Source organism: Lacerta agilis, chromosome 8 (genome assembly GCF_009819535.1).
Source record: "Lacerta agilis isolate rLacAgi1 chromosome 8, rLacAgi1.pri, whole genome shotgun sequence".
Taxonomy (NCBI): domain Eukaryota; kingdom Metazoa; phylum Chordata; class Lepidosauria; order Squamata; family Lacertidae; genus Lacerta; species Lacerta agilis.
In genome coordinates this window covers 51,457,476-51,484,695 of record NC_046319.1, presented here as the reverse complement: position 1 = coordinate 51,484,695, position 27,220 = coordinate 51,457,476, and the positions used below count along the sequence as shown (strand labels likewise).

General features: G+C 47.6%; 1 protein-coding gene across 1 annotated transcript; it reads right to left on the bottom strand.

Moving 5' to 3' along the window:
- Positions 1–545: 545 nt before the first annotated feature.
- On the bottom strand, positions 546–25,874 carry ZNRF1 (zinc and ring finger 1). Its single transcript, XM_033157428.1, has 5 exons — positions 25,306–25,874; positions 6,673–6,768; positions 3,025–3,130; positions 2,668–2,755; positions 546–1,423 (listed from the first exon to the last, which is right to left on the bottom strand). The coding sequence occupies exons 1-4, from the start codon at positions 25,802–25,804 to the stop codon at positions 2,698–2,700; spliced, it is 759 nt and encodes a 252-aa protein (XP_033013319.1). The 5' UTR covers positions 25,805–25,874; the 3' UTR covers positions 546–1,423; positions 2,668–2,697.
- Positions 25,875–27,220: the final 1,346 nt, after the last annotated feature.

The window sequence follows — 27,220 nt, the reverse complement described above, 5'->3', positions numbered from 1 at the left end:
CAGAAGAATACAGCAGCCACAATCTTTGTTCTGGGATCCCACATGTTGGCTTGTTCACACTAAGCAATGGTTTAGACCACTCGTTTCAATGAAGCCCCTTCGGATACTCTCACTCCAAGTGAACATTTTGCCATTTGGGGATTTCTTACCTTTGGCTGAAACAAATGACCAAAAAGAGCTGCAGACTCAAAAGAATTGATAAAAGTGCACACCTACCATATCCCAAGCCCTTACACAACTAAGAATACAACTGAAATAAAATAACAGTGACTATTTTATTGAACATTATTTAATACCATATCAAAACACCTTGACTAATAGGGGAAGCTTCCCTTCCCAAGCTTTTAATATTTTTTTTATTTTTTTAAATTTTTTACTATATAAATACAGATACCTTTTCCTGCTTGGATGGAGGTCACCGGGGCAGGGGCTTTTTTCCCATGGCTGAGGCGGTCTCCGCTTCGTGCTCAAATGTGGGTCAGGGAGGAGTGTGTGTGTGTCTGTGTGCGCACATTTTTGTGTTTGTGTGTGGGGTTTTTTTTTTCTTAATAAAAATTGGCTGTTTTTGTTTTCCACACAGGGCTGAGAAAGGTTCAGGCATCTTAGCAGGACACTTGTGAGTGGCAAACAGCCCTTCAGAATATGCCCCTGAAGGTGTCCCAGAGTCAGGAGTTCGAACCAAGACTTACTGAGAGGAGGGGGGGAAGGGAGGAGGGGGAAACCAGGGGACTTTTGGCAATGAAGGTGGGGGCTGTCCCTAGGCAAGGCAGGAGAGAGAAGAGAAGGGTCTCGGAAAATTTGGCTCCTCAACTGCCGGAGCAGCTCGAGCCAGGAGCCCAAGAGGACGCAGTCTTGTAAACATCACCAGGAACACACATCAGTTGACACGAAATGGCTGTTTTGTAAACACTTGAAAGACAAACCTACGACGCCTTCAAAAACGTGACAGAAAATGCCCTTTCCTCCGCAGGATGAGGGTGGGGGGCAGGCGTGGTGGGGGGGGGTTGTTGTTTCCTCTTCCTTTTCCAAGGGGTGGAGGTGAAAAGGAGAAGGGGAGGGGGGTGGGTAATCACCTTTTCTGTGCAAAAGTGTGACCCGCGTATGGCAGGAAGGGCCGAGTCCTTGTCAAATGGTGGGTGACTCTCTCATGCTCCGTTTGGCTAGCAACCAGGTCTGGCCCAAACATCATGGCGCCGCTGGGTGACGGCCGCCGGCTCTGGTGCTGGGCACTCCTCTCGACCCAGGCTGGCGGCTGCCAAGGTGTAGCCCTGCAAGGGCAGCAGCTTCTCTTGGGGTGTGTTCTTCTGCCCTTTTAAGTTGAGAAGTTAACACAAGCCCCTCGTCCCCACTGTTGTCCAAGTGGGGTCCAGAGCCTGCTCGGTGGAGGTTGGGGGTGTGTGGGGGGGATGGATGGCAGGATGACCTGTTGAGAGAAATGACAGGATCAATGATTGCCACATGCAGAGAGAAGTGAGTCCAGGTCGAGGAAAGCAAGTTCTTGACAACACCAACCCAGAGGAGAAACATATTTAACCCCCACAAAATAAGGGGAGTTTAAACTTAACACAAAACCAGAGTATTCTTCCATGTGAGATGAGAAATCCATTGTGGGTATTCTTACAAATGCACTCCATGTTCTGAAATGGGTAAAATACCCTTTCAGTGAAAGAAAGAAAAAAGGAAGCTTCCATACAGGAGCTTAATATCACAAATAGGTTGTTGGACACAGATTATTATTATTATTATTTGGCCTTATGGGATTTTTCCTGGAAATGGAAAATCTGGATTGAATTGAGGTTGCAGGGGATACAGGAGAAGCATCATGTAGATGCTATAAAAATATGCATGCAGAAGGTGTGTTTTTAAACACAAAAGGAGTCTAGGAAAATTAGAGGGAACTGTTTCTGTGTGGCAAGGCTTTTTGTAAAATGTGGTTTGTCAACCCAACAAAGTGTCACCTTAACTGGTAGGCAGCACATCAACATCATACTCTGAGAACATCAAGGGGCCCTCTCCTCCTTGCAAAGAAACACAGCACATAATTGCTTGGGTTGTGGGGTTTTTTCAACATTAATGAAACTCTGGCTTATTACAGAAGACCCAATGCTACTTTTAGAAATAATTTTGAAACGTATACAGTCGACTACAGGTGTCTTGCTTTTTGTTAACTGCACCATAGACTGACTTAACTAGTAAATAGCTTGCTGGTGACATCCCTGAAAGGCTCAGTAGTTTGTAGAAATGTGTTCCATGTTTAAGTAGAGAAATTGACAAAGATTAGCACATGCAAGCAAATAAAAACCAGGGCATTTATGAGGGTTTGCAGCTTGTGCAGACAAGTCATATCCATCCACTGCAAAACTATTTCTGAATATCCTGGTTTTTACAACATTTGTCTTGTGGTTCGGCTGACACCTCTTTCAAGTTCTGTCAGCTTAATATGTTTTGGTTGTTTTAAAATTTCATCTATTGGGTAAAGAATGACTCAGGGGTTAGTTCTTATCTTTAAAATATAGTGTTGGACAAACTGTTAGCATTTGTTGATTGGTTGCCCTCTGCTTGTTTTTTGTCAACACTGCATGCTAAAACTTGGCAATAAATAGAAGTGTGGGTGGTGTTTTAAGGCCTCCAGATGTTTCAAGAGAAGATTTCTAAGCAAAGCCTCACCTTGGGAGAGGTCAGCAAGCGTTGCCAGGGTCAATCCGAAGGGTGTTCTGGGCAGGATCTGTTCACTTCAAACCAGGAATCTATACAACTGAAGAAGAAAAGGTGGGTATTAGACCCCACAACAGGGGATCCTTGAGGCCAAGTACCTGTCATAGCTCCACAAGGGGGGCGTGGATGAGGAGCAGCATGGCCACATGTGCCCAGCAGAAGGGGCTTGAGGAGGAAGAAGCACCCAAGAAATTCAGTGGCCCATATGAAGGTGCCATGTGACAGGTTTGACCATTTGCAGGAGCCCTGCTGTCCCACAACAGAACTCTACGGGGAGAAGGCTGAACCCAGGTCTTCTTCATACTCTACCTCTTATGGTAAATGCACAGGCAGGGCAGCCGGGCTATCGTGTCCCCCTGCAGGAGTTCCTCCAGGCAGATGACACACTCTCCTGCATCCTTTGTTAGGACATCATCTGCAGGGGGGAATGAAGGTCAGAGAAGGTGGATGAACAAGGAGGACCAGGTAGAAATGGGTTCCCACCCTCCCGGGCCGCCTTGCCAATGTTCCAGCCTCAAGAGGGAGATTGTAAGGACCCATAAAAGGAGGCAGAATTTCTCACTCCTGGATCTGCCCATGGGTTAATGCTATAAAACCCCTCTTCTCATGCAACATTGGTCTTGCAGAGAGCATGCCTTCCCCTACACTGCAGTTCCGCGAGTAGCTACCTTGAGCCCAACAGTGGCCATATTGTAAACAGTCACTTGCTCGTTCATTTGTGCAGATAAGAATTATCTCCAAGCCACCAAGCAGGAGAGATCCCCTCTCTCTTTTAGGCCACCAAACGATTACCACCAGCACACCTAGATAGGTGAGCTGGGGACACTGGCTGGCTTCTTTGTACACATCTTGAATGTGAGAGCCAACTAATTTGTTCCTGACCGCTCTCGAAGGGAGGACCTTCCAAAAAGGCAATGGGAGATCTGTCTAGAGACTTGGGACCTAGTCCTCATGGAGATGGTAAACCTGTGTCTAGGTTACACTAATTCAGACTACAGGTAGAGCTCATGTGGTGGACCATAAACACTTCTTTGAGAAAAGGCATTCCTACCCACAGAAAGTTAGCATGTCAGGGCAGCTTGCTTCTATTCTAGTTTTTATTACTACATTGCTAGTCTCACAGACCAGCCTTGCTCACGCTACAAGAAGCATCCTGCTGAAAGGGAAAGAAAAGGAAAACAGAACTCAGAGGGACCAAAGACAGTGGTGTGTCTCTCCAGAAACATCTCTGGAAATTGCTGAGGTTAACAGAAGGTTTGTTTATGATCACGAAATGAAAAAAGGGAATAACCCAATTGCTACCTACAAAACAAACAATGATTGTGCTGCATGCTTTAGGAATAAGACATCCAAGCCAAAGGAAGTCACAGGCAATATTTTTACACTGATTATCATTTCAGCTTATTAGTCACTTTACCCATATCTTAAAACAACTTAGAAATAGTAGTAAACATAAAAAACAAAATAATTAAAAGCAAAACAAGGTTATTGTACTATGAAAAACAATCCCTCTGTCCAACCATCACAGACAGCACCCCCAAGGCGAGGAGACAACCATCAACTGCTGTCAAATGAAAAAAATAGCACTCAAATGCCTGGGAAATGTGTTCGCCTAGTGCTAAAAAGATATCAGGGAGAACATTCCATATACCCTGGTGGTGGTGGGTGCTACTAAAAAGGTCCATTCCCTCCTCTGGACAGCTTATTATATAGAGAAGATGCACTGTCTTGAAAATCTGATTAAATGCAATTCAGATATCATGCCAAACCATTGTTATGAAAGACTAAGCATGGTTTAGTGTGATGTCTGAATTGGGTATCGCACTCCTACTGCAACCAGAACATAGCATTACAAAGGAGTGTTTATTTTGCAGAACTCATTTTGATTATTCACTCCTCTTTTCAGGAACACTCACTCTGGGAGGCTGCTGCTATTGTGCTCTCCAACCAGATAAGCTGACAAAAACTAAGAGGATCCAGAGCAAATGCGGTCAAAAATCACTGTCTGAAACATTAAGCGGTAACATTTTTCTCTTTTCTTATATTCAGAGTCTGCATGCTAAAATAGAAATTGCCACCTGCGCTTTCCATGCTAAAAGCACCTTTTGTGCCACTGCACTAGTTAAGTGTGCATAAATCTAATCATGTAATTCTTTAGCTCCTTGGAAGCCAGCGAAGATCATTACTCGGTTGACAGCCCTAACAAATAGTGCAATATTCTTCTCCTCTGGAAGCCTGTGAACTAAACGCAGGCCAAAGAGGCTGCTAGGTTGACACTGAGAGGCATCAAAGGAAACCAGCATCCCACTGTCTGATGCCTGGAGGCAATTCTGTGAAAGCCCTCCTTTGCTTCACAGCTCCAAAAATAGGCAACAAAGGTGAGGACAAAGGGGGGGGGGCACTGGATGAGTTGCTAAGCACTGCAGTTCTGCTGTTTCCACAAATCCCCTGCCACTTTCCCCACCCCAAACCCGCTGCCTGACCTGACACAACCCTGTGTAAGAGCAGGCTAAATGCATGGTAAGGGCTCATTGGGGCAGTGGGGTGGGGTGTTGAAGAACAGGGATCCTCATGGTGGGGAGGGCAGCAGAGAATGCAGCTCGGATTTAATCTTCCAGCACCACTGAGTAAGGTGCACCATCTCTGGCTATGCTCAATTTGGCAGGTTGAGAAATTTCTGCATGGGGAGGGGGGTGATGGAGCTGCCTTCCCTATCGCAGGCTGCTGCCAGGCAGGCTGGGGAAGGCCCAGCTGTGATGCAGAGCGACCAGCTCCTCCTCCTGACCTGATTTCTAGCTCGCAGCCTCAGGAGCTGCCTGGCGCCGTCTCTGCCAGCACAGCCTGGGCGGATCCTGTGTAGCGTCAGGGACACTGGGGGACTAATGCAGCCTGGCACTGACAGCTTGGAGCAGGTGCCGGTCAAGCCATTGCCTGCACTCCCCCCCTGCCCCCCGCTGGGCAGGCCCGCTCATCACTCCTGGGGGGCGGGAGAAAGCAATCAGCCCCCTTGCCACGCTGAGAGCCAGCTGGGCTGCAACGCAGCAACTGCAGCAGCCCTGAGCAAAGCCTGCACTGCTCTCTGTGTGAGAAGCAGAAAGCAAGCGAGTGCCCTGAGCCAGGGAAGCGGGTCACTGGCTCTGCAAAGGAGGCTGAAGAAATCACCCGGGGTTCTTGGTCTATACCAACCATGCATGCATGCATGCACACTCACCCACCCACCCACCAAGTGCTAGACTACTGCCTTTGCTCCAGCAGCAAAAGGAGGGCATTGCATGCCCACCCCCCACCATGAGCTCACAATCAACACTATCTAAGAACAGGATTTGATACCCAGTACATAAAACCCTTCTACTGTAGAGTTTCTAGTCCTTATGGCTGCAGAGTTAATTCAGAAGAATTTAAGCAGGTGTGGGGGAAATCCCAGAAACTTAGTTTGCATCTATTTTTGAGAATGCATTGCATAGAAAATGGCTTAGTACTTATTTTTCCAGGCAACAGTTTTTGGTACTTCTGTCTCTCTCTGTATTTTTTTAGCACATAAGCCGACACAGTTCTGAGGAGCGCAGGTGACGTCACCAAAAGCCCAGGCTGGAAGAACGAGACATGATGCATCAACGCTCGCTGCTGGACAGCTGACCTCAGGTCTGGGGAATCTGGAGCCTCCAGCTTCTGCTTGCCTACAACCCTGACCTTTCCTGACCATTGGGGCCATGCTGGCTCAGGTTGGTGGGAGCTGGAGTCCCAACCAAATCTGGCTGTTCACCCTTGGGCTTGCATGAAAGATGTTGAGAAAGGTGAGCTGGTTAAGAACACAAGATGGCTACAGGCAAGTCAAATGGGGCGCAAATTTCCCTGGAGCAACCCAGGCGCCACCCGCCCTTGCAGCCCGTGCCCCCCATCCTGCTGTATCAAACTGGCCTCTGGAAGAACCGGCCTCTTGGAAAAGCCCCCACTTACCATTGTAGGAGAGGCGGGGCTTGCTCAGACACATGATAAAGTGCATTTCCATTTCGTCGGAAGCCACGGATTTGGAACAAATGGGGCACTTGAAACCTACAAAGGAGCAAAAGAGAAGGACATGTGGATTAGAGAGGAATGCTGGCTATGACACAATCTAGTAACGCAGGAAGTCGCCTCGTGCCAAGTCAGAGCTGACATGAAGTTAAAATCTCACTGAGGTCACATGTACTAAATGTCAGACAACCCTGTAAGGGAAGGTGCAGCGGAAAGAGTGCCGGATTCAATTTCCATAAGCAAACCAAACCCTTTCTCAGCCCTATCTGGACACATCAAGAGTGACCACGGCACCTTCTGCATACAAGCAACTGCTCTGTAATCATTTTCTTTGTGGATGACTTTGTAACTGTATTCCCAACGTGTTCAAAAACGTTTCATGGGCCAGGCCCTCTCCAGCCTGGCATCTTTCTACTACAGAGGGAAAGAACGTGCACCTCCCAAGAAATAACTCTGCGCTGCCCTTCGGCCGCATGAGACAGACAGCTGCAGTCAGAGAGGGCACAGGAAGGAAGGACAGGCCACGGAAGGAGAGAACTCTGGAATATGCCACAAGGCTTTCCTGAAAAACAAGGAGCAAGCAAAGAGCTTGCTCACGTATGAGCAAAGGCAGCACCTGATCCTAGATGCCCCCTATAAATGTTTCCAGAGAATTAGCTAAGCTAACAAGTTTATTGCAGCATTGTATTTAAGGGGGTGACAAGACTCTCTGTTGTTTTCTCCCTGAAGAACCAGGACATATGGCTGGCCTTTGCCCATGAAAGCAGTTTAGTGCTCTTAGGAGGAATATTAGCAAGACAGGTAGAAAATGAGGTCACATTACGAGTCTTACAAATATCTCTATTTCTTACCATGAACCTATACAAATCTATATCAGGCCAACACAAGTGGGGATGCACCAAGCAACTCCCAGCCTATCAGGAGACCTACAAATCTCCAGTGATTACTGTTTTCCTGGACTAGGATCACAGGATAGTTGTCCAATACCTGGTGGGCCACAATACATGACTGATATGTTGTGTTTTTTCCTTTAAGTCTCCCTTAAAAAAAAAAAAGATTTTAAACTCAAATTCATTTCACATAAAACATATAAAAGAGACATGAACTAGAAACACACAAAATAAAACAAAAAGTAAACCTGTAATGCAGTACTCATTTTTATTGTGAATGCCTCACTTGAGCTGGGTCTAGAGATGAACATTTTTAGTCAAGTCAGAAGCAAAATTAAATGTGAGCTTCCAAGAAAACAACAGCAACCCCCTGCATTCACTTGGCTACAGAAATTTTATGCTTTTCTATCAAACATGGAACATAGTAGTGCAATGGGTCCAAAAGTTTGCATCTTGGACACACATCTCTCTCCAAGTGAAAAAAAAAACCCTTCAGCCTGCCAAGTCCTCAGGCTCAGAAAGAAATTGCTAGACAGGCTACCAAATGGGAACTTACTCCTAGTATGGGACCAGAGGAACAGGAGTAGAAAAAGCCCGGGCAGGTTAAGGTTAACACCAAGGACTGTCAATCAACTCCCTGCTTCCTTCACTGATGGCCCCCCAGGAAGTGTTCTGCATGGCATAAGCCTTTGGAGGCAACGGCTAATGTCACCTGGGAACCTTCAGAGATAATACTAAGCCTCAGCCTCAGCTGGATACCCTCAGGAGCCTTAGAGCTGCAACTCCCATCATGGCATCAACTGGAGGTCACCAGATTGGGGAAGGCCACTCTAAATAATGCTAATCCATAAAGCTACCCCTTTCTGCAGCTATGTAGCAAACATGGACCCTCCCCATCAGGAACTTCAGTTCTCAGGAACTCAGAGATGAGGGGCAAGAAAGTGGGGATTTCTTCAAACTGAGCCACGGGAGGTTGTTTAAATATATTTGTTACAATTTTGCAAGATCAATAGTTCCTCTAGCTGTGGGATAATGAGGAAGGTCTGTTCCCGTTTTAAAAGCCCTCATTAGGATGTGTGGAAATAAGGGCTGCTAGCCAATTAAAGACTTTTCAGAAGATTAAATGCTTCGTTAAAAAGCAGACAATAACTTTGATTAGAATAATTCTGCATATCATAAAAGCTTTTGCATATTACAAAAGACTGTTTGTAACAGTTGAAAGTGTTTTAAGCTGTAAAAAAAAACCTTTAAAAGCCTTTCGTTTCTGTACACTTCTCGCAATATCTTTCCCTCTTTTTTTCATTTCACTAATACAGCAAGTTTAAAGTGGTTCCGACAAATAAGCAAACTCTTTGCTTGCAGCTCTGTTTATTACAGTCTGCACTCCCCAATCATTTAAATCTCTAGTAATTTATCAATTAAAGGGATATGAAAATGAGCCTGATCTAGAATTTTCCATATGATAGTTCCAAGCCCAGTGTGTGAGTGTGTGTGGGTGTAAGTAAATGCAGTGTTCCCTGCACCCCTTAAAAGTTAAAATCCACATTTCAGGATATGAATCTTGCAACAACTGTATGGTATACAGCTGTGGTTGGCAGACCTGCAGTGCACTATGCTTGATGCGGTATGATTTTTTTTATGGTATACCTGCAGACATGATAGGGATCACCTGAATAAAGTTCATGGGCCACTCGCAGCCCACAGACCAGTTTGGTGCACAAAAAAGAGGGGAGTTCAAAGGGTGGTGAAGCTGAAGCTACACAGTTTTAATTCAGGGAAATCCAGCTAACCCAGAAGTCACAAACATGGACACCTAAGAGATGCTGAACACTTTCAAGGCTGGCATTCTAGACACCTAAGCGTCACACTGCACAGACCATTTTGCCCATGTTAGTGTTGCTGTTGGGGAGATTAGTTTCAGGGATGCCACAGCATCACTTGCAGCTACTCTAAAGGAGGCAAACATTTTGTTCCCGGGTTCTCACACAGAATTGGAATATCAACAAGCCGGTGTGCCTCGAGACATGAAGTATTTCCATACCCTTTTAGAAGCAGGTCGCAGTCCAGGCTGATGCACACATTATGCCAGCCACGTAGCAACGAAAATGCCACTGGAAACAAACCCAAGCTGACGAGGAAGAGACAACTGACACGTGATATTGGCTTTCACCTGGGCAACCAGGAGCGGCTCGTTTCTGTCACCCAGCAACCATCCTCTATTTTTATAGCTTTGAAGCCTCTCTTTTTCCTCCCAGATCCAAATGCAGATGTACACAGCCCTGAAAGCGACACGCTTGCCTCAGTCCTTTTATTAATCAAGAAATCAACCAGTATGCAGACACACAACCTTTTGGCACAAAGGTGGCTGGAGACAGGTGCTGGCTGCCTCTGCCCTCAATGTCCTTGCTTCCCAGGCCTGCCAACTCTATGGGGCTGAGGCCTCTGCAGCTCCCCCCCCCCCCCAATGTCTGCTGGGATGGGACTCAGCCCCCTGCCTCCAATATTGAGAGGACAAGAGGAGGCCTGGCGGGATGTCACCCCCAATCTTGGGTGCAACTCGGTGCCTGTGCTGCTGCCACCTTCCTTAAAGTACTGGTAAGGATGGCACTAACAGCATAGACTTGGAAAGGCAAAATACTTGCTTTGACTTGATGGGCCTACTGGCGAGTCTAATTGCAGACTCCGCCTCATGCTTGCCAATAGGCAGCCATACCACTCTTGATGTCTTACCTTGACATCCTCAAGGCCTCTGAGTCCCTGCAAACTCACTGCCACCGAGTCATGAGGTGCGTAAGAATGGCTACCCTTTCTCCCCTGAGAAGTACAAAGATGCTGAAGGAGCAACTCGGAAGACTGACTGACTCTCTTTCCCACTTCCCCTTTCACCTCTATCTGCTTTTCAAGAAACAGATTAATTCTTCTGGTTCCAACTTTTATCCAGATCCACTGGAAAAGTAAAGAGTCTGTCTCTCGGTGGTGGGCTGATCTGGGATTTTATTTTGATTTTTGGGCAGGGCAGGGAGGGAGGGAGAGACGTGATCAGAGGGTGGTAGCCACAGCACCTTCAACGAAATCCAAATTTATATTATCCAACTCCTGGTGTACATGCATATTTTGCTAACTGTGCATTAATTGTACCCTCAAGCCCTCAACATCCTCAAACGCAATCTCCAGCCTCTTTTTTGTCTCAGGATTGTTGCTGGACTGCTTGCAGATGCGAAACTGACAGCCGTTGCCAACAAGGTCTGTGAGTTTCGGTTCCCACAGGATACCCAAGTGCAGCCGGAGCATCGGATCTGTGAGAGTGATGGTGGGGTAAGCAGGCAGAGTGCATGGCTAACTGCCCACCACCGCCATTACCTGTGCATTTTATTTCAGGATAAGTTTCCTTGACATGTCAGACGATGACTCCCAACTCCTGCTCCCTTGGAACATGCAAAGAGGTGTGAGCAGTCCAAGAGCACGAAAGGAGATCCCACCTGTCAGGAAACCCCCCTCCCCACGGCTGGTAGCATCCCGGGATCGTTTGGAGTACAGGGAACCACCCCCTCTGTTCAGCAGTTCATCATCCCCCTCCTCAGGAGGAAGCGACCATTCCTCCAGTGGGGAGGGGGAGTTGGGGGCAGGAAGTCGGCGCAGGGTCTGTGAAGGGATCGCAGAGCCTGGGCACCAAGGGGGAAGCGGGGAACAGGGACAGTTTCCCGCGCCCCGAGTTCGCAGACAGGAAAGACGTGGAAGGGGGAGGCGGGGGTTTAGAATCCCGCGCCTCTTTTGCTGGACCAAGAACCGGAAGGGTTCATTCCCGGACTCTGCGGAGGGATGAGATGGACGTTTGAACTTTTGCTCCACTGTAAATATCTTCACAATAAAGAACTTAGTTTTTAGAAGTTCTGCGTTTGGCTGATTACTCATGAGCAACCACTGAACGTTCTGACACCACCCAAAATGCATGGGAAAGAGCACCCAAGAAGGAAAAGCTCAGCACTGCTTTTGCCTGAAGTGCAAGTTCAAACAAAGGCTGCTCATTCTGCCACAAACTGGGATCAGGACACAGGATAAAAATAAGGATGCACATATTCTTTTTAAAAAAGCCAACGGCCCATGTCAACAGCATGCTATATTCCCCAAAGGGCAGGGCTAGGAAGCTGCTTTGACTGACACCCCCAGGTGATGAGCACAGGCTGGAATGCTGGCCAGTAGCCCAGGGACAAGGTCTTGGCATGCCCAGGCAGAGTTTATTTAGGTTTTGCACGGTGGTGCCATCACAGCCACCACCACATGCATACAGCCCGCAGCAATGCTGACCTTTCTTTGGCCTCCGAGAAGGAAAAAGCCATGGTGCCGTGATATGATGCTAAACGAGTCATCTGGAGATCTCCATGATGGTCTGCACACCATACATTTCTTAAGGGAGAATTTAACCTCCCCCCCCCCCCCGATCAGACCAACGGCTTGGCGAGTCCAGCATCCGGTTTCCTACAACGGCCAACCAGATGCCTATGGGAAACCCACAAGCAGGATTCAACCTGCTTGTTGACAACCAGATGCACAACACTGGGCGGCAGACTTACATCCCAACAAATCATCCCTTTGGCAGAACGTCCCTTGTCACGCTTAGGGACACTTCTGATCATCCTATCTATTGTCAGCCCTTTATAGCAGAAATACACACACAGCCCAGTAGGTACCTTTCTGACTTAGGTAAGCAACTACAGCCAAGACCCTGTGTCACAGCTCATTGTCAAAAGCATACTGTTCTGTCGCATGAGTGGGCAGAAGATAGATTTGGCTCTGCTATATATTTAATAGATTTATTTCCTGCTTCTCAGCTACAGCCCTCAAAGCAGCTACCAGTATTTACAACTGGCCCACTCCCTGTTGAACTTTCGGTGTCTTACTGATTTTTTTTTTAAAATTCCAGCAGGCATTTTAACTGAAAGTTTTTACTGATTTTTACCTTTTCCATACTGTATTCGTTGTACGCTGCTTAGAGACGATTGCAGTTAAGCGATATAAAAATTGCTTAAATAAATTAAGAAAAACTCCCTATCCAATAAGCATGCCATTCTGAGTTCCTTGGAAGAAACATGGGATATAATAATAATCATAATCATGATGATCTGCCCTCCCCTGCTCTCTAGCAGACACAACAAATGGATGCAAATGTCAATGAATGCTGCTGTATTTTTATTGTTTTTATGTAAATAGCTTAGAGTTTTATCATGTATAAAATACTCATTTTAAAGTTATAATTCTATAAAGTGACCTCAAACCAAATAATAATAACGATAATGATAATAATAATTATTATATGTACTGTATCTTCCTATATACATAAAAATGTAAGGTGCTGTCACGTTCCATCAATAGGTGGCTATTGTAACTGCAGCATGAAGATTGTTGTTGTTGTTGTTATTTATAAAAACACAAAATTCATAATCAAAACAAAAACCCAATAACACACACCTCATATGCTGAATGTGTACAGCAACATTACAGCATCACCCATAAGAATTGCTGGATCAGGCTAACCAGATGCCTGTGGGAAACCCACAAGCACGCCACATACCTGACAGTAAGAGCTGTTTGACAGTGGGATTTGCTACCAAGGAGTGTGGTGAAGTCTCCTTCTTTGGAGGTCTTTAAGCGGAGGCTCGACAGCCATCTGTCAGGAATGCTTTGATGGTGTTTCCTGCTTGGCAGGGAGTTGGACTGGATGGCCCTTGTGGCCCCTTCCAACTCTATGATTCTATGATTCTACCTCCAACCTCCTCAGTGCAGTGGAAAGTGTGACAGGGGCAGTGTGCAGGTAGATGATCTGTCATGCAATAAGTGATCAGCTTGTTGGGAAAGAGCAGGCAAAAGAAAGCCTTTTCCAAAGATGTGATGGTGATTAAAGCGGGCCATTTTCTCCACCAACAGGATCTGGTTTATGAGCAAGAGATCCAAGGGAGCTTACGAAGCCCACATTTGTTTTGCTGCTCTGGGACTCCCTGCCTGGGCAGGAGATCTGTGTTGCTATAGCAGTGGAAAGCCAGTAAGATCTGTGTGTTCTAAAAGGCTTTTGACCTTTTAAAAGCTTGACTGTACTACATAGGGCTTTTTACATCAGTATCACTCCCACAGATCAAATTTACATTTTTTTGTGTTGCTATTTAGTGATTTTTAACCTGCTGGCTCCTTTTTCTTATTAGTTTTCTTGGATTCTATGTTTCTCATGTTAGCTGCCTTGGATTGTAAAAGGAAAAGAAGAACAAACAGGACTGCTGCAACAAGGCAATGAATCTCACCCCATGTCCCTGCTTGCAGTAACTTGTGTCTCATGCCCTTTATGCCCCAGCCCTTCGCCAACACCTTTCTCTCATTCAACACTAGATCTGGCTGCAGGTCCTTCTGGGTCAGAGATTCATACTGCCTAATAGTCCTTGTTCAACCCAGATCTTGTTACAGGCCATTGTCAGCCCATTAGGGAGGAAGGTAATTCAGGAAATTATGGACCTGTCCATCTTCTGTAACAAGGAAAATACTAAGCACACAGTAATTTGTAAACAAGGGGGTTGGGGGTATACTGAGCAATCGGTTTCATTTAAGAAATAAATATAATTATGTTTACCGGTATTTTTTTAAGAGGTAAATTGCTTGACTAAGAAGGGACAAAATATACACAATAATTAACATATTATAAGAAAGAGGATCTAAGAGGATTGGTTTGGATTTTGTTATTTTTATGTATAATATTCCGAGCAAGCAATGGAGAGAGGGAGGGCAGAGAAAAGAAGCACCAGCACCCTGTAAAAATAGAATTTATTGATATGCCAGAGAGCTCAAGTTCAATTTCAAAGCAAACTGGTTTCCTAGAAGCCTCCATTTCCTGGATTCCCAGTTCAAGGCTACAGTAACTTTGTCATCAACTTATGGATGCCCCGACATCACCCATCCATCACAACCTTGCCTCCAGATGCTCTGGACTACAACTCCCACTTGCCCCATATGAAGCTTGATCCATACACAGGAAACCTAACCCAATTTCCTGCTGGGGGCTGGCTTTCCTTACCTTTTGCAAGCTCTGTGTAATCCTAGCAAGCTGCTTTTAAAAAGCTGCCATAGCGTTGGACTAGGACTTGGGAGACCAGGGTTCAAATCCCCATGTGGCCATAAAGTTTTCACTGGGTGACCTTGGGCATGTCACTGCCTCTTAGCCTAACCTACCTCACAGGGTTGTTGTGGGGATTAAAGAAGGAAGGGGAGAACCATGTATGCCACCTTGTGATCCTTGGAGGAAAAGGTGGGATATCAATGCAGTAAATAAATATACAGTATGTTGGGATCAGCCTTCTTTATGAGAGCTGGACCATAAAGAAGGCTGATCGCCGAAGAATTGATGCTTTTGAATTATGGTGCTGGAGGAGACTCTTGAGAGTCCCATGGACTGCAAGAAGATCAAACCTATCCATTCTCAAAGAAATCAGCCCCGAGTGCTCACTAGAAGGACAGATCCTGAAGTTGAGGCTCCAGTACTTTGGCCACCTCATGAGAAGAGAAGACTCCCTAGAAAAGACCCTGATGTTGGGAAAGATGGAGGGCACAAGGAGAAGGGGACGACAGAGGATGCGATGGTTGGACAGTGTTCTTGAAGCTACTAACATGAGTTTGGCCAAACTGCAAGAGGCAGTGAAGGATAGGCGTGCCTAGAGTGCTCTGGTCCATGGGGTCACGAAGAGTCGGACACGACTGAGCGACTGAACAACAACAACATGTTGGGATACTTTGCACTCTAAGCACTAAGCAAGGTGGGTCCCCTTGACTCAGGAGCACAGCAGTGGTGATGCCCACATCTTTCCTAGAACTTCTCCCCTCCTCCCTACTTCCAAACCAAGCCAAGCCTGCATGGACCCCTGCCTCTGTGTGCAGAGGATCACACCTCCAAAAATAGCCAGAACAGCAGGGATCAGCTGTGTTATGCGAGCAGGCATATAATTTGCTTCTCCGTGGAAATCTTCAGTGCTAAACTGGAATCTTAAGCATGGGTTTTAAAGAAAGGCCCTAGTGTGCAAAAGTGATCCAATGTCATCTGATACACACACACTGGCCACAGCAGATCCATTCATGCACTTTGCATTACCTACACTTGCCCTCAAAACCGCAATGCAAGTTGTGACCACAGTTCAGTGTGGAATTAGGGTTGGCCAACCAGCACATGTGTTTACAACAGCACAACAATGCAGACAGGAAGTGACCTGTATTTTGTAGGTCCCTAAGTGGCTGACTTCCCAGCCTTCAGCTGTCTATTATAGGCAACCTGAGGCCTGCTGCTCTAGTCTAAACCACTCTAGTAGCACACAGAAACAAGTCAAACATGAAATCACTTTATCTCTATTATTTCAAACTGACAACTTACCCTTCCTCTATGAAGGAAGCAGCCAGGGAAACTCACAACAATAAAATTACATTAAAAGAAATTTTAAAAGGGGTCTATGCTTTATTTAGTAATACATTTTAATCCCACCTTTCCTCCAAGGAACTCAACGTGGCATACATAATTCTCCCCCCTTCCCTTTATCTTCACAACAACCTTGTGAGGAAGGTCAGGCTTAGGGATTAGGGACAGGTGCAAAGTCATGGCTGAATGGGGATTTGAACTCTGGTCTCCCGGGTCCCAGCCCTACACTGGTTCTGCCAGTATAATGTGTTTGCAGGAAGCAGCATCATACCAGGGAAGGGAGGGGAAAGAAAGGTAAGCTAATGAAGGGCATGTCTGGCTGGTGCTCAATAACACTGAGAAATGCAGCTGCAAGGTTGTTGGCATTTTGTGGTGGGGGAAGAATGGTTGGTTCAACCTTGTTAAAAGGTTCATAGCAGTGGCTTGATGGCCAAGGGGAAAGGGGAAAGAAGATGCAGTACCTTCACCTCCAAAATAAATTGTGTTCCTAGAGAGTCAGGGGATATTTCTCCTCTCATGGAGGGAATGTTCAGCCAGCAGTCATGTGGCAGAAAGGTCACCACTGCCACAATTGCACTCAGGAAGCTCTCTTATATATTTTGCTTCTCATTCCTTTCTAACACTCCCCAGAAATCCCTCTGTGCACTATTAAGGTTTCAAATTCGCCTGGTGGGGAGAATCTCCCAGCTGCTGCAAATGCATCAACCACTTACAGAACTCTCATTCTTGAGACAAGAATAAAATGGCATCTGCTCAGCTGCCACTTGCAGTGACAAGGTCCAAGGAGCTGCTCCACAAGAACTGAAAGACGTCCAGGCTATATTCGCACCACATATTTACAGGACTGCCGTATCACTTTAAACTGTTATGGCGCCCCTCAAAGAATTATAGGAGGTATAGTTTGTTAAGGACAGTAATAATTGTTCAGTTCTCAGAATGGTTTAACAATCCATCCCTCTTCAAAGGGAACACAAAAACTCACACACAGGACAAACTAAGAAGGTAAGTGCTGAGGTAAAATATAAAATACATCCAATACAACCAAAACTGTAGTAACTCCAATTGGGGGGAGGGGAAAGAACAATAAAAATTGCCAACTCACAAAATGCACAAGGCCAAGAAAAGACAAGGCCACATCCACAACTCTAAACCACTGAGCCTCTTGGGCTTGCTGATCAGGAGGTCGGCAGTTCGAATCCCCACGACGGGGTGAGTTCCCATTGCTCAGTCCCAGCTCCTGCCAACCTAGCAGTTCGAAAGCACGTCAAAAAGTGCAAGTAGATAAATAGGTGCCACTCCAGCACGAAGGTAAACGGCGTTTCCGTGTGCTGCTCTGGTTTGCCAGAAGTGGCTTAGTCATGCTGGCCACATGACTCAGAAGCTGTACACCAGCTCCCTTGGCCAGTAAAGCGAGATGAACGCCGCAACCCCAGAGTCGTCTGTGACTGGACTTAACTGTCAGGGGTCCTTTACCTTTAATACAACTTTAAACAGTCATGGAATTCCCAAGAATTCTGGGAACTGTAGTATGCTAAGGGCGCTGAGAGTTGTTAGGAGACCCCATTTGCTGCACAAAACTACAATTCCCAGAGTTCCCTGAAAGAGGGATTGATTGTTAAACTACTCTGCGAATTGTATCTCTGTGAGGGCTCTCCCAATGTGCTCATTTGACTGATGCTGTACTGTACTCAGCCCATGCAGGGTTGGGGCTAAATGTTTTACAGCTGTACATTCAAACCAAAAGCTGTACATTTGGATGGAACCAGGCAGCAGTCTTCATTCTTGGTTCAACATTATCTTAGAAAGACACATCATTTGCAAAGCAGCGGTGCCTGTTTGGAGAAACCCATGATGCCGCATTCTGCCCAAATGCAACTTGCTCTCTCCAGGGCAGAAGCTGAACAAACTTCCTGAAGGTTTGCAGCAAAGGTAAGCTGCCGCCAAAGCCACTTTAACCCATGATACCAAGGCCTCTCCATCTGCTGGATGTTTGTGTTTAAAAATGAATGTGTACTTCATAAAAGTGGGAAAATACAGCTTTTTGTATGAGCATGTTGCTTTCTGCAAGGCAAACAGCCCACCTGAAGCTTGGGGAGAAGTGTAGCAAGATTGCCATTAGGCGTGACAAAATGAATGTATTGTCCCACAGATAGCAAAGCTGGGCTTTCACTGCAGGAGTCACGTCCCCCTTCAATATTATGCCTGCCTTCAGCCTGAAGAGTCCTTGGCCAGAAATGATGTGAGTCGTAGTCCCATCTGGAGGGCCAGAGGTTCCCCAGCCTTGCTTTATAGGAAGAGCCTCGTCTTAAGATGAGGGTTGTGACTCTCTTAAACGAGGCAATTTTCAGAAACGGTGGTATCTGGCACACCAGGTGCAGCCAATGAGTTCACAACAAACAGGTAATGATCAGCCTGCAGCTTCTCTTGGCAGGCTGTTCACTTCCTTTCCCATAGGAAGTATTAAGCCGCACACACAAGCCACTGCTTCCTGCAGAGCACAGATGCTGAAAACAGAAACCCCAGAAACGGCCTTGCTATGTAAAAGTAGACGACTCCTGTCTCCTTTCTTTTTCTGCCAAGGACACTCCTGCTGCCTCCTGCTCCACATGCAACCCCTTCTTCCAAGCAAGGAAATGCACAGCTATGCCAGTGGTACACCAATATTTCACATCTAGTTCACAAAGCCTTCCAGGGATTTATTTATATTTATTTATCCATCTGATTTCTATCCCACCTTTCCTCCAAGGAGCTCTAACTGACATGCATTCATCCCCCCCCCATCCCCTCACAACAACCCTGTGATGTAGGTTAGGCTAAGAGACAGCGACTGGTCCAAGGTCACCCAGTGAACCTCATGGTTGAATGGGGATTTGAACCCAGGGTCTAGTCAAACACTCCAACATTATGCAAATGTGCTTTGGATGGCTGGATGAGTGTGTGTAGCTGAGAGGTTGAACACCCCATATAAAGTTAGAATTCTGCACATTATCTTGATGAAATCTATAACTTGATTATGCACCAGCAACCGAATCCATTCTCTAAATACCTATCAGGAAGGTATTTATCTCCTTCCTTTCTTCTATAAAACTCAAGGCAAACTATCCAGGGGTTAGCAGAGCACTACGCTGCAGGGGGTGCCAAAACAATGCTGTAGAACAGACCACTAGATGTGGGGGGATGCTGAATTTTAGCAGCACCCAGGGTGACACTGGAATTTGAGAGCCCAAAGTCCACCACTGTTTCCAAGCAATCACCCATCCCGGAAGCTGACCAGACCTGGCCTACAGTTGCTGCATCATGGGTCTTCAGATCATGCCCTGAATCTATAAGAAAGTTGGCACGCTGCACATAAACAGTGGTAACTATAAACAATAATAACAGTGCCCTTTTCACATCCAAACCCAAGGCCAACCCTCTCTCCCCAGACCCATATCCATTTATATCTCCAGTAACAACACCAGTAGTACATTTGGCTTGGTAGTTACACAATAAGAATACATTCTTAAACAAAGATAACGGCTTGTGTCCAAAGGTACCCTTCCATTAACCAAGAGAGCCTCTTCTACTTACAGAAGGGCTGTTTCCAACCTTGCAGAAGGCTGAGAAGAGCCACTGCAAGTCCAGGGAAGTTCTTCTCTGCCTGTGAGCTCCAGCCTTTGCTGTGCTGACCAGGGATGATGGGAGTTGTAGTGTAGAACAGCTGGATGGTGGCGGGTTGGCGAAGGCTGGTGGAAGGTCTTGCTTGAGAGAAGACTCCATACAAGTTCTTTTTTTTAAAAGACCTATTTATGGCTCACTAGCCTGCATATGCGGTTTCTTGTACTGTAAAGCAATCCCCAGTATACCACAGGGATACACTGCAGAAGGCTAGGTTGGCAAGTGTTGCTTCCACTTGTCCAACAGCTCAGCATAAGGAACCATCAAATGGGACCACCTCAATGGTGGTCACAAGGCACTTGCGGTCAATGACTGGTTTTGCACACTCAAACCTCCAATACAAGGTAAGCAGAGCTTCCATCAGAGCGATGCTAAGATCTGAAGCAACACTGCTCTTCACCCATAAGCTTTCAGTTACAATGGAAGCTCAGGCCTTGCTTTATCTCTGTGCAAGGAACCTGCACGGAAGCAAGGCATCTCTCTTGGAGGTGGTGATAGCAGCTCCCCACCTCCACTCCTAGATGCAAGAGGTCAAGCTGTGGCTGCTTCATTCCTGCGCTGCAAGGAGTTGGACTAAAGGACCCTTGGGGGCTCCCTTCCAAATCCACCATTTTATGGTACTTAGTGGTGAGCAAAACAAACTCTCCACATGGCTCGAAAGCACCACCTCCTCTATCAATTGTGTGGCTAAGCTCACAGGATGAAGCCCTGAAGGCAAGGTTGACCCAACTTCTGTTGCATACCATGGTAAATGGTATGCCTTGAACTCACTGGCTCGACAGGTCAGATAATTAGTGTTTGTGTGTGCAGACTGTTCTTTTTCTTAAAAAAAAAGAAGAGAGAGACTTCCCTTGTCATACCACTCATTGGGAAGAAATGGCCATAACTGCTTGTCTGACAGCCTTCAAACTCACCCATATGGATCCATTACAATGCCTACTGTGACTAATTAAAAAACAGGAACATTGCATTTTCGGACGTCTGCTGTCTTATTAGCTAGGTGTTCACCTCTGCCCCATCTCTGCTGACACAGACATCCAAAGAAAAAGTTAGTTGGCTCTGAGCAAACAGATGTTGACACAGCTCTAACAGCTGCTCAAGGAAGCCCCACCTAGAGACGGTCAACAATTGTCAAGTGACTTTTCTCATAAGTACTAGATTGAGGACTTAGCCCCAAACACTGAGGCTAAGCCCTTGCAAAAGGCAAGCCAAAAGCCGATGGGCTATGCTGTGCCTACCCAGCCGGAGGCAGCAATGCTTCTGAATACCAGATGCTGGAAACTAAAAAAGAGGGACTCTTGTACTGGGGTCCTGCTTATGGGTTTCCTATAGGCGTCTTGCTGACAACCGCACAAACAGGATGCAAGACCACATGGGCCCCCTTTGGTCTGATCCAGCAGGCTCTTCTTATGTTTAAGGAGGGCAATTGAACAAGAGAAACCACCCCTGAAAAGTTGCTTGAACCCAGCTCTCAGCAAGGTCCAGTTTAGAAATGAAGCCTCCTTTCAGGGAGGGACTACCAGTTGTTTGGCTTATAGCCACTTGCCTAGAAACCTGTAGTAAGCAATACACTTCCCCAGTCTTTTAGGTCCCAAGTGACTAAACTTGGGCATGTGCAGGCAGGTGAACTACTGTACTAGTTTGCAGGCGGTTTCACCTTTGTCAATTTATTGGCAAGGCTGAGTTTGGAGAGTCCACCAAAGTGACTGATAAAGATGCTTGAAAAGGGGGACTGGGACTTAGTCTCCCAGGCAAAGAATCAGGGACTAGTAGCTAACTCAGGCTCTCATGAGCTTCATGCAGCAGCCTTGCTGAAGCCAAACTGGTCTGTGGCTGGTCAGCACCTAGATGGGAAACCCTGGGGAACCCAGGCATGCCACCTTCAGTAAATGGGAAAGAGCTGTAGCTCAGAGGTAGACCATCCGCTTTGCACATGAAAGGTCCCAGGTTCAATCTGTAGCATCAGCAGGTAGGACTGGAAATGCATGTTTCCCACCTGTAACCCTGGAGAGCTGCTGCCAGTCAGTGTCGCCAATACTAATGGATCAACAGTCTGTCTGAGCTGATGCAAGGCAGCTTTTCATGAGTTTTCCAGAGTAAATTGATTAATAAAATAAAATAAAATACCCAGGGAGCTTGTAAGTGAATTCAAGAGCCAGTCTGAATGCTACACAAGGCTATTAACAGCCAGCAGTGCTGCAATTACATCGCAAAGGAACTAAGGTTTTGTGGGAGCTGTCCGCTGCTCTTTATCCAAGAACTTACAGCCATGAACACAGATATCTTCTGTCAGAGATGTAAAGGCAGCCAGCGAAGTGGAGATGAGTCCCGTGCGCTGTGACCTTCACAGTGCTCCCGCTCCCCCTCCCCGCTTGTAAGAAAAGCTTCCCCCTCCAGCAATAGGGTATCAAGAATATTGCAACACAGATACTGCCAAGCAGAAAAGCCCCCTGCTGTTCAGGGAAATATCAAGGTGATGGAAAGCATTAATTGGAAGATTAACCTAATTATCTGGACACAGAATACATGGATTTTAAATAATTTCTCTCTGAGCCGCACGCTGTGAAGAAGACATCGTGGCTGTAAACAATCTATGCACTCAACTTGGTCCAAGCAATTATTTTCCAAACAATACATGATTTGTCTGTGCCAGCTGGTCCACAGAAAATTAGCATCAACTAACCACAAATCTGTACTGGCAGTATAATATTTTGGTTCTGTGCATGTCTTGGTAGCCACACTGCTCTTGCAGAGGTGCAAAACACACAGACCAAGTGAGACAACACTAATGGAGCAATATTAGAAATGGTAAAGCTTCTCAGTTACATGGAGCTCTTCTTCTGTAAAAACAGAAATATATAGCATTGCTGCTCTTGAACAAGACAGGTCATAAGGTTTGGAGAGGAACTACATTAACTATGAAGGAATTTGATTGGCAAGGGTGACAAAGGAAAACAAAGTAGCAAATATATTTAACAGGAAAGATGATGAGCTTGGAAAGCACCAGGACTCATCAGATTTGCTTATATCATTTAGCCTAATTGATATTTTAATCAATTAAGCGAGCAGCAGATAGATGACTAAAATACAATAATCTCGCAAGATGAAAGGGACTTCCTCCACACCCTGACAGAACCTGGTTGCAAACTGCCTTGCTAGGAGACACTGCTTAATCTTTACATCACTTGTTCCCTGCAGCACAGTGGAAGGGAAACTATGAACACACACATCAGAGTTTACCCCATGGAACCTACCAGGACTTGCCTCCAAGTTCACATGTAGAAGACAGGACTGTAAATCTCTGTACTCTCCAACCTAAATAATTTCTTTTCTCTGTTTCCCCTTAAAATAGCCTTCGCTAATCTGGTGCCTCCCCAGTTGTTTGGGGTGCTCACCTATCTAGAATTCTACCAGATGAGTTATCAAATGTGTGTTCTACACACTTCTGAGGGCAGTAGGCCCAAATACAACTTTCCAGGGCCCCACAGATCTTATCTTCATTCCCTATGTCTTGGATACTAACAACAGGTGTCCAGGATCAGGTAAATTGGTAAGGAACAAAGAGTGAGATTTGAAAACTAAAATCACCCTCATTACCTACTATAACTCCTTAACAGCCTACAGAGGCCATACATTCCTTCAACTCTAAAATCTGTTCCAATTAAACACAGCCCTAAGTTAGCATGCTCCACAAAAGTTAACATGCTCCACAAAAAATCTGTTGGATCAGACCAAAGGCCCATTTAAGTCCAGTATCCTGCACGTAATGGGTCATCAAGATGCCTGAAGGGAGCCCACAAGCTGCAAATCATTTCTTATATTGGTGAGAAAGCAAGCTACTGCATTCCCCTTCTAGCTTTAATCCAAGATAGAGGGAGATGTGGAGTAGGGGAGAATACAATGAAAGCCTGCTCTCTTCCCAAGAGCAAAAGAAAAATACTGTCCATTAATCAAAGAGAACCACCATTTTTATCTTGTGAACCGCCCTGAGATCTTTGGATGAAGAGCAGTATATAAATTTAATAAATAATAATAATAACATGGCCTTTTGCATTGATAGGTGATGTGCCAAAGCCTCAGACCATACTTGCAAAACTGCCACAGGCATCCATCCGTAAAAAAGGACAGGTTGTTACCTTAGTCTCTCCACACCCCAGTAACCACTTCCTCAACTGCCACACCAGACAAGTCACAGTGTCAATTCAACAGTAGCTGGAGTGGAGTTCAACAGCTGAAGCGCTACTGTTATTCTATAGTTGGGGTTAAATTATTGTTTGACAATTCTATTTGTACAGTTTTTATTAGCTTCCCTGGGCTCCTATGGGAGGAAAGTAAGAAACACCACTTAAATAGCGGTGCACCTCCTTGTGTGTCTAAAGCAGGCCCCACCCCAACCCTAAACAGAAACAAACAAACAAACAAACAAACAAACGGGTGGGCATTCCACACAGTGCTGCCAGGGCACAAACTGACCCCAAATCACTGCTGCTCCTGTCAAAAGGCTTATTTGCTGGTATAAACTTTTCAAAGATGAGCCAGTCATTTTATGAACCTATAGTGTAAAGGGAAATAACAGTACCGCTCTATTCTGCCTTGGTTAGACCTCACCTGGAGTTCTGTCTCCAGTTCTGGGCACCACAGTTTAAGAAGAATATTGACAAGCTAGAACATGTGCAGAGTAGGGTGATCAGGATTTTTAATGGCCTGGAAACAGAGCCTTATGAGTGGTTGTGAGGGAGTTGGGCAGGTTTAGCCTGGAGAAGAGAAGATTGAGAGGTGATTTGAAAGCCATCTTCAAATATATGAAGAGTTGTCACGTGGAAGACAAAGCAAGCTTGTTTTCTGCTGCTCCAGAGAGCAGAGACCCAAACCAATGGATTCAAATAACCAGGAAGGAGATCCTTCATCAGCCTGGAAGCTGATGGGAGTCTCCTTCATTGGAGGTTTTTAAATAGAGGTTGAATGGCTATCTGTCAGGAATTCTTGAGCTGTGATTCCTGCATTGCAGGAGATTGGACTGGATGACCCTTTGGATCCCTTACCATTCTATGATTGTATACTGTTTTTATGGTATTTAAAGTTTTTGGGACTTGTAAATGTGGTTGTATGCTGCATTGATATTTTACATACCATCTATAAGTATTTTCATAAATTATATAAACAAATGAAACCTACTTGCCAGGCCTTGAGCACAGGCATGCTTCTAAACATGCTCACAGTAAACCTTTCCTTCACCACCACCAAACAAGGACAACAGCCACCCTCATCTTCTGGACTGTAAATCTCCAGTCAAGGGCTTCAAGTGTCAGCAAACTTGACCCCCAGAATCTCCAAACGCAAGACAAGTTTGCCACAGATAAGGCTGCATCTTTGCTGCCTACATATGGAACCCTGGCCTTGGGTTTGGGGCAAGAGGGAAGGAGGATGCATTTGGGTGCCCCTCCAAAAAAAATAATGGTGCTATAGATACTTTGTAGGATGTTATTTCTTGCACAGTTTTCCCTTCTTGTTTTATGAAGAGCCTTGAGGTTCCCCATGACTGTCTGAAAGGAGGCCCGGAAACAAGGCCGCGGGGACCTGCACACTCACCGCTGTGCGAGCTGAACCACCGGGGTCCGATGTGCAGAGGTAACGCATCAGCCAGGGAGGCCCTGGACCCCAGGTAGAGCATCCCGTCTCTGTGGTGACCGCCTCCCGTCTCCTGGAAACCGTTGCCATGGGCGTAAGGGGTAGAGTCCGCGCCCGACCCGCCGCCGGGACCCCGCTCTGAGTCTGCTCCCGCCGCGGCTGTCGTCGTCGTGGTGGCCCCCGCTGCAGCCGCCGCCGTGTAGAGGCCGAAGGGGACGCTGCCGGCCGCGGCGGGCTCCATGCCCAGCCCTACGCCCACGCCGGCCACGGAGCTGACGGAGCGGCTGCGCAAGCCCATGGCGGGCCCTCCGCCGCCGCCGCCCGCGCCCCGGTAGTGCCCGAAGTGGGGGGCTCCCCCGGGCGGCGGCACCGCGCTGTCGTCGCTGGACACGCCGGCCAAGGGCCCGCCCCGGGAGCGCCCCGTGGCTGTTGCGCCCGCCGTGCTCTGCTTGCCGCCCATGCCGCTGGCGGCGGCGGCAGCGCCGTGGACGGGGAGGTCGAGCAGGGGCACCCGCGCCGGGGACTAGGAACTAAAGCGGCCCCCGGAGCCGGGCATCCTCTCCCGGCCGTCGCCGCCGCTCCGGCCGCCGCCGCTCCTCCTTCGCTCCGAGCACAAGCAGCAACAGCCCCAGCCGCCGTCCGACGCCGCGCCCCACCGGGCGGCCCGCTGCTCCTCCCGGGCTCATCCACGGCGACAAGGCAGCAGGGCCAGCGCTGCCCCGCCTCCGGGGCCCGCCCTACGGAAGAAAGACGCCGCCGCCGCTGGGGCCCCGGCCTCTGTGCGCGGGTCCTCTGGCGCTGGCGCTCCGCATCCAGGCGAAGCGCGGGGAAGGCGAGGCCGGCCTCTCGCAGGAGGAACAGCAGCCCCGGCTGCTGCGGGCTCCGTCAAGGCGCGCCCCGGCCGGCCATGGAGCGAGCGCAGGCCCTCCGTTGGCTCTCCTCGCCGCCCTTCCCGCCCGAGGGCTGCCTCGGCGCGGCCTTGCCGGCGTCCCCGTCGCTCCTCGGCCAGGCGCCGCTTTCCGTCGGGGGCGGGGGCGTCCTCGCTGGCAGGCTCCCTCCCGCCTGTTCCTCCGTCCGTCCGGCTAGCCAGCCCTCCTGACGGCTGCCGGAGGAGAGACAATAGAGGCGCGCAGGACGCCTGCGCCGGAGCTTCTCTCCGCCCCCGCCACGGGGTTGCGTCAAGGGCTGGGCGGGCGAGCAGTGGGCGCGTGGACGGGGCGGGCCGTCAGGATTCCCTCCCCGCCTCGCGTGAAATTGTCGGGGGAGTCGGGCCCCATGAAAAGCAGCGGGGCGGGATCCCCCGGTAAACGCGCCCGGGGTTGCGCTGCACGGCTGCCGTCCTGGTGGGCGCACTTACTTTCCCGGGGCTTGCTGCTGGCAAAACTGTGCGCGAGGTCGGACTCCAGTCCAACCGCCGCCCTCCCTCCCTGCACGTTTACTCGGGAGTAAGTAGCACAAAAGCCACTGGGACTAGCTCCTAGGTAAGCGGGGTTTCTGAGAACCATAGGAGGAGAGAGTGCTCTTGTGCTCCATTCCTGCTTACTGGTTTGCCCCAGGCATCTATTTGGCCAGTGTGAGAATAGGATGCTGGTCTAGATGCTGCCCCAATTCCAGTGGTGGTGGGCATGGGGAGCCACTGTGCAGGGTGCTGTGCGGGGTGCTGACCACTATGGGGTGGCGACATAGGTGTTTCCTCTCTATTCCTTGTTCTGGCCTCTCTCTGTTGCATTACAGAGACTTGAGTGAGTGAGCTGGATGGACCTGACCTTACCTAAGTATACCCACCTGGGTTTTTGGTACTGCACCAGGTTAGACTAAGGGGTCAAGGCGAGGATGTTGCTATTGTCTATAGGAGCACCATCTCCTTCACCAGGAA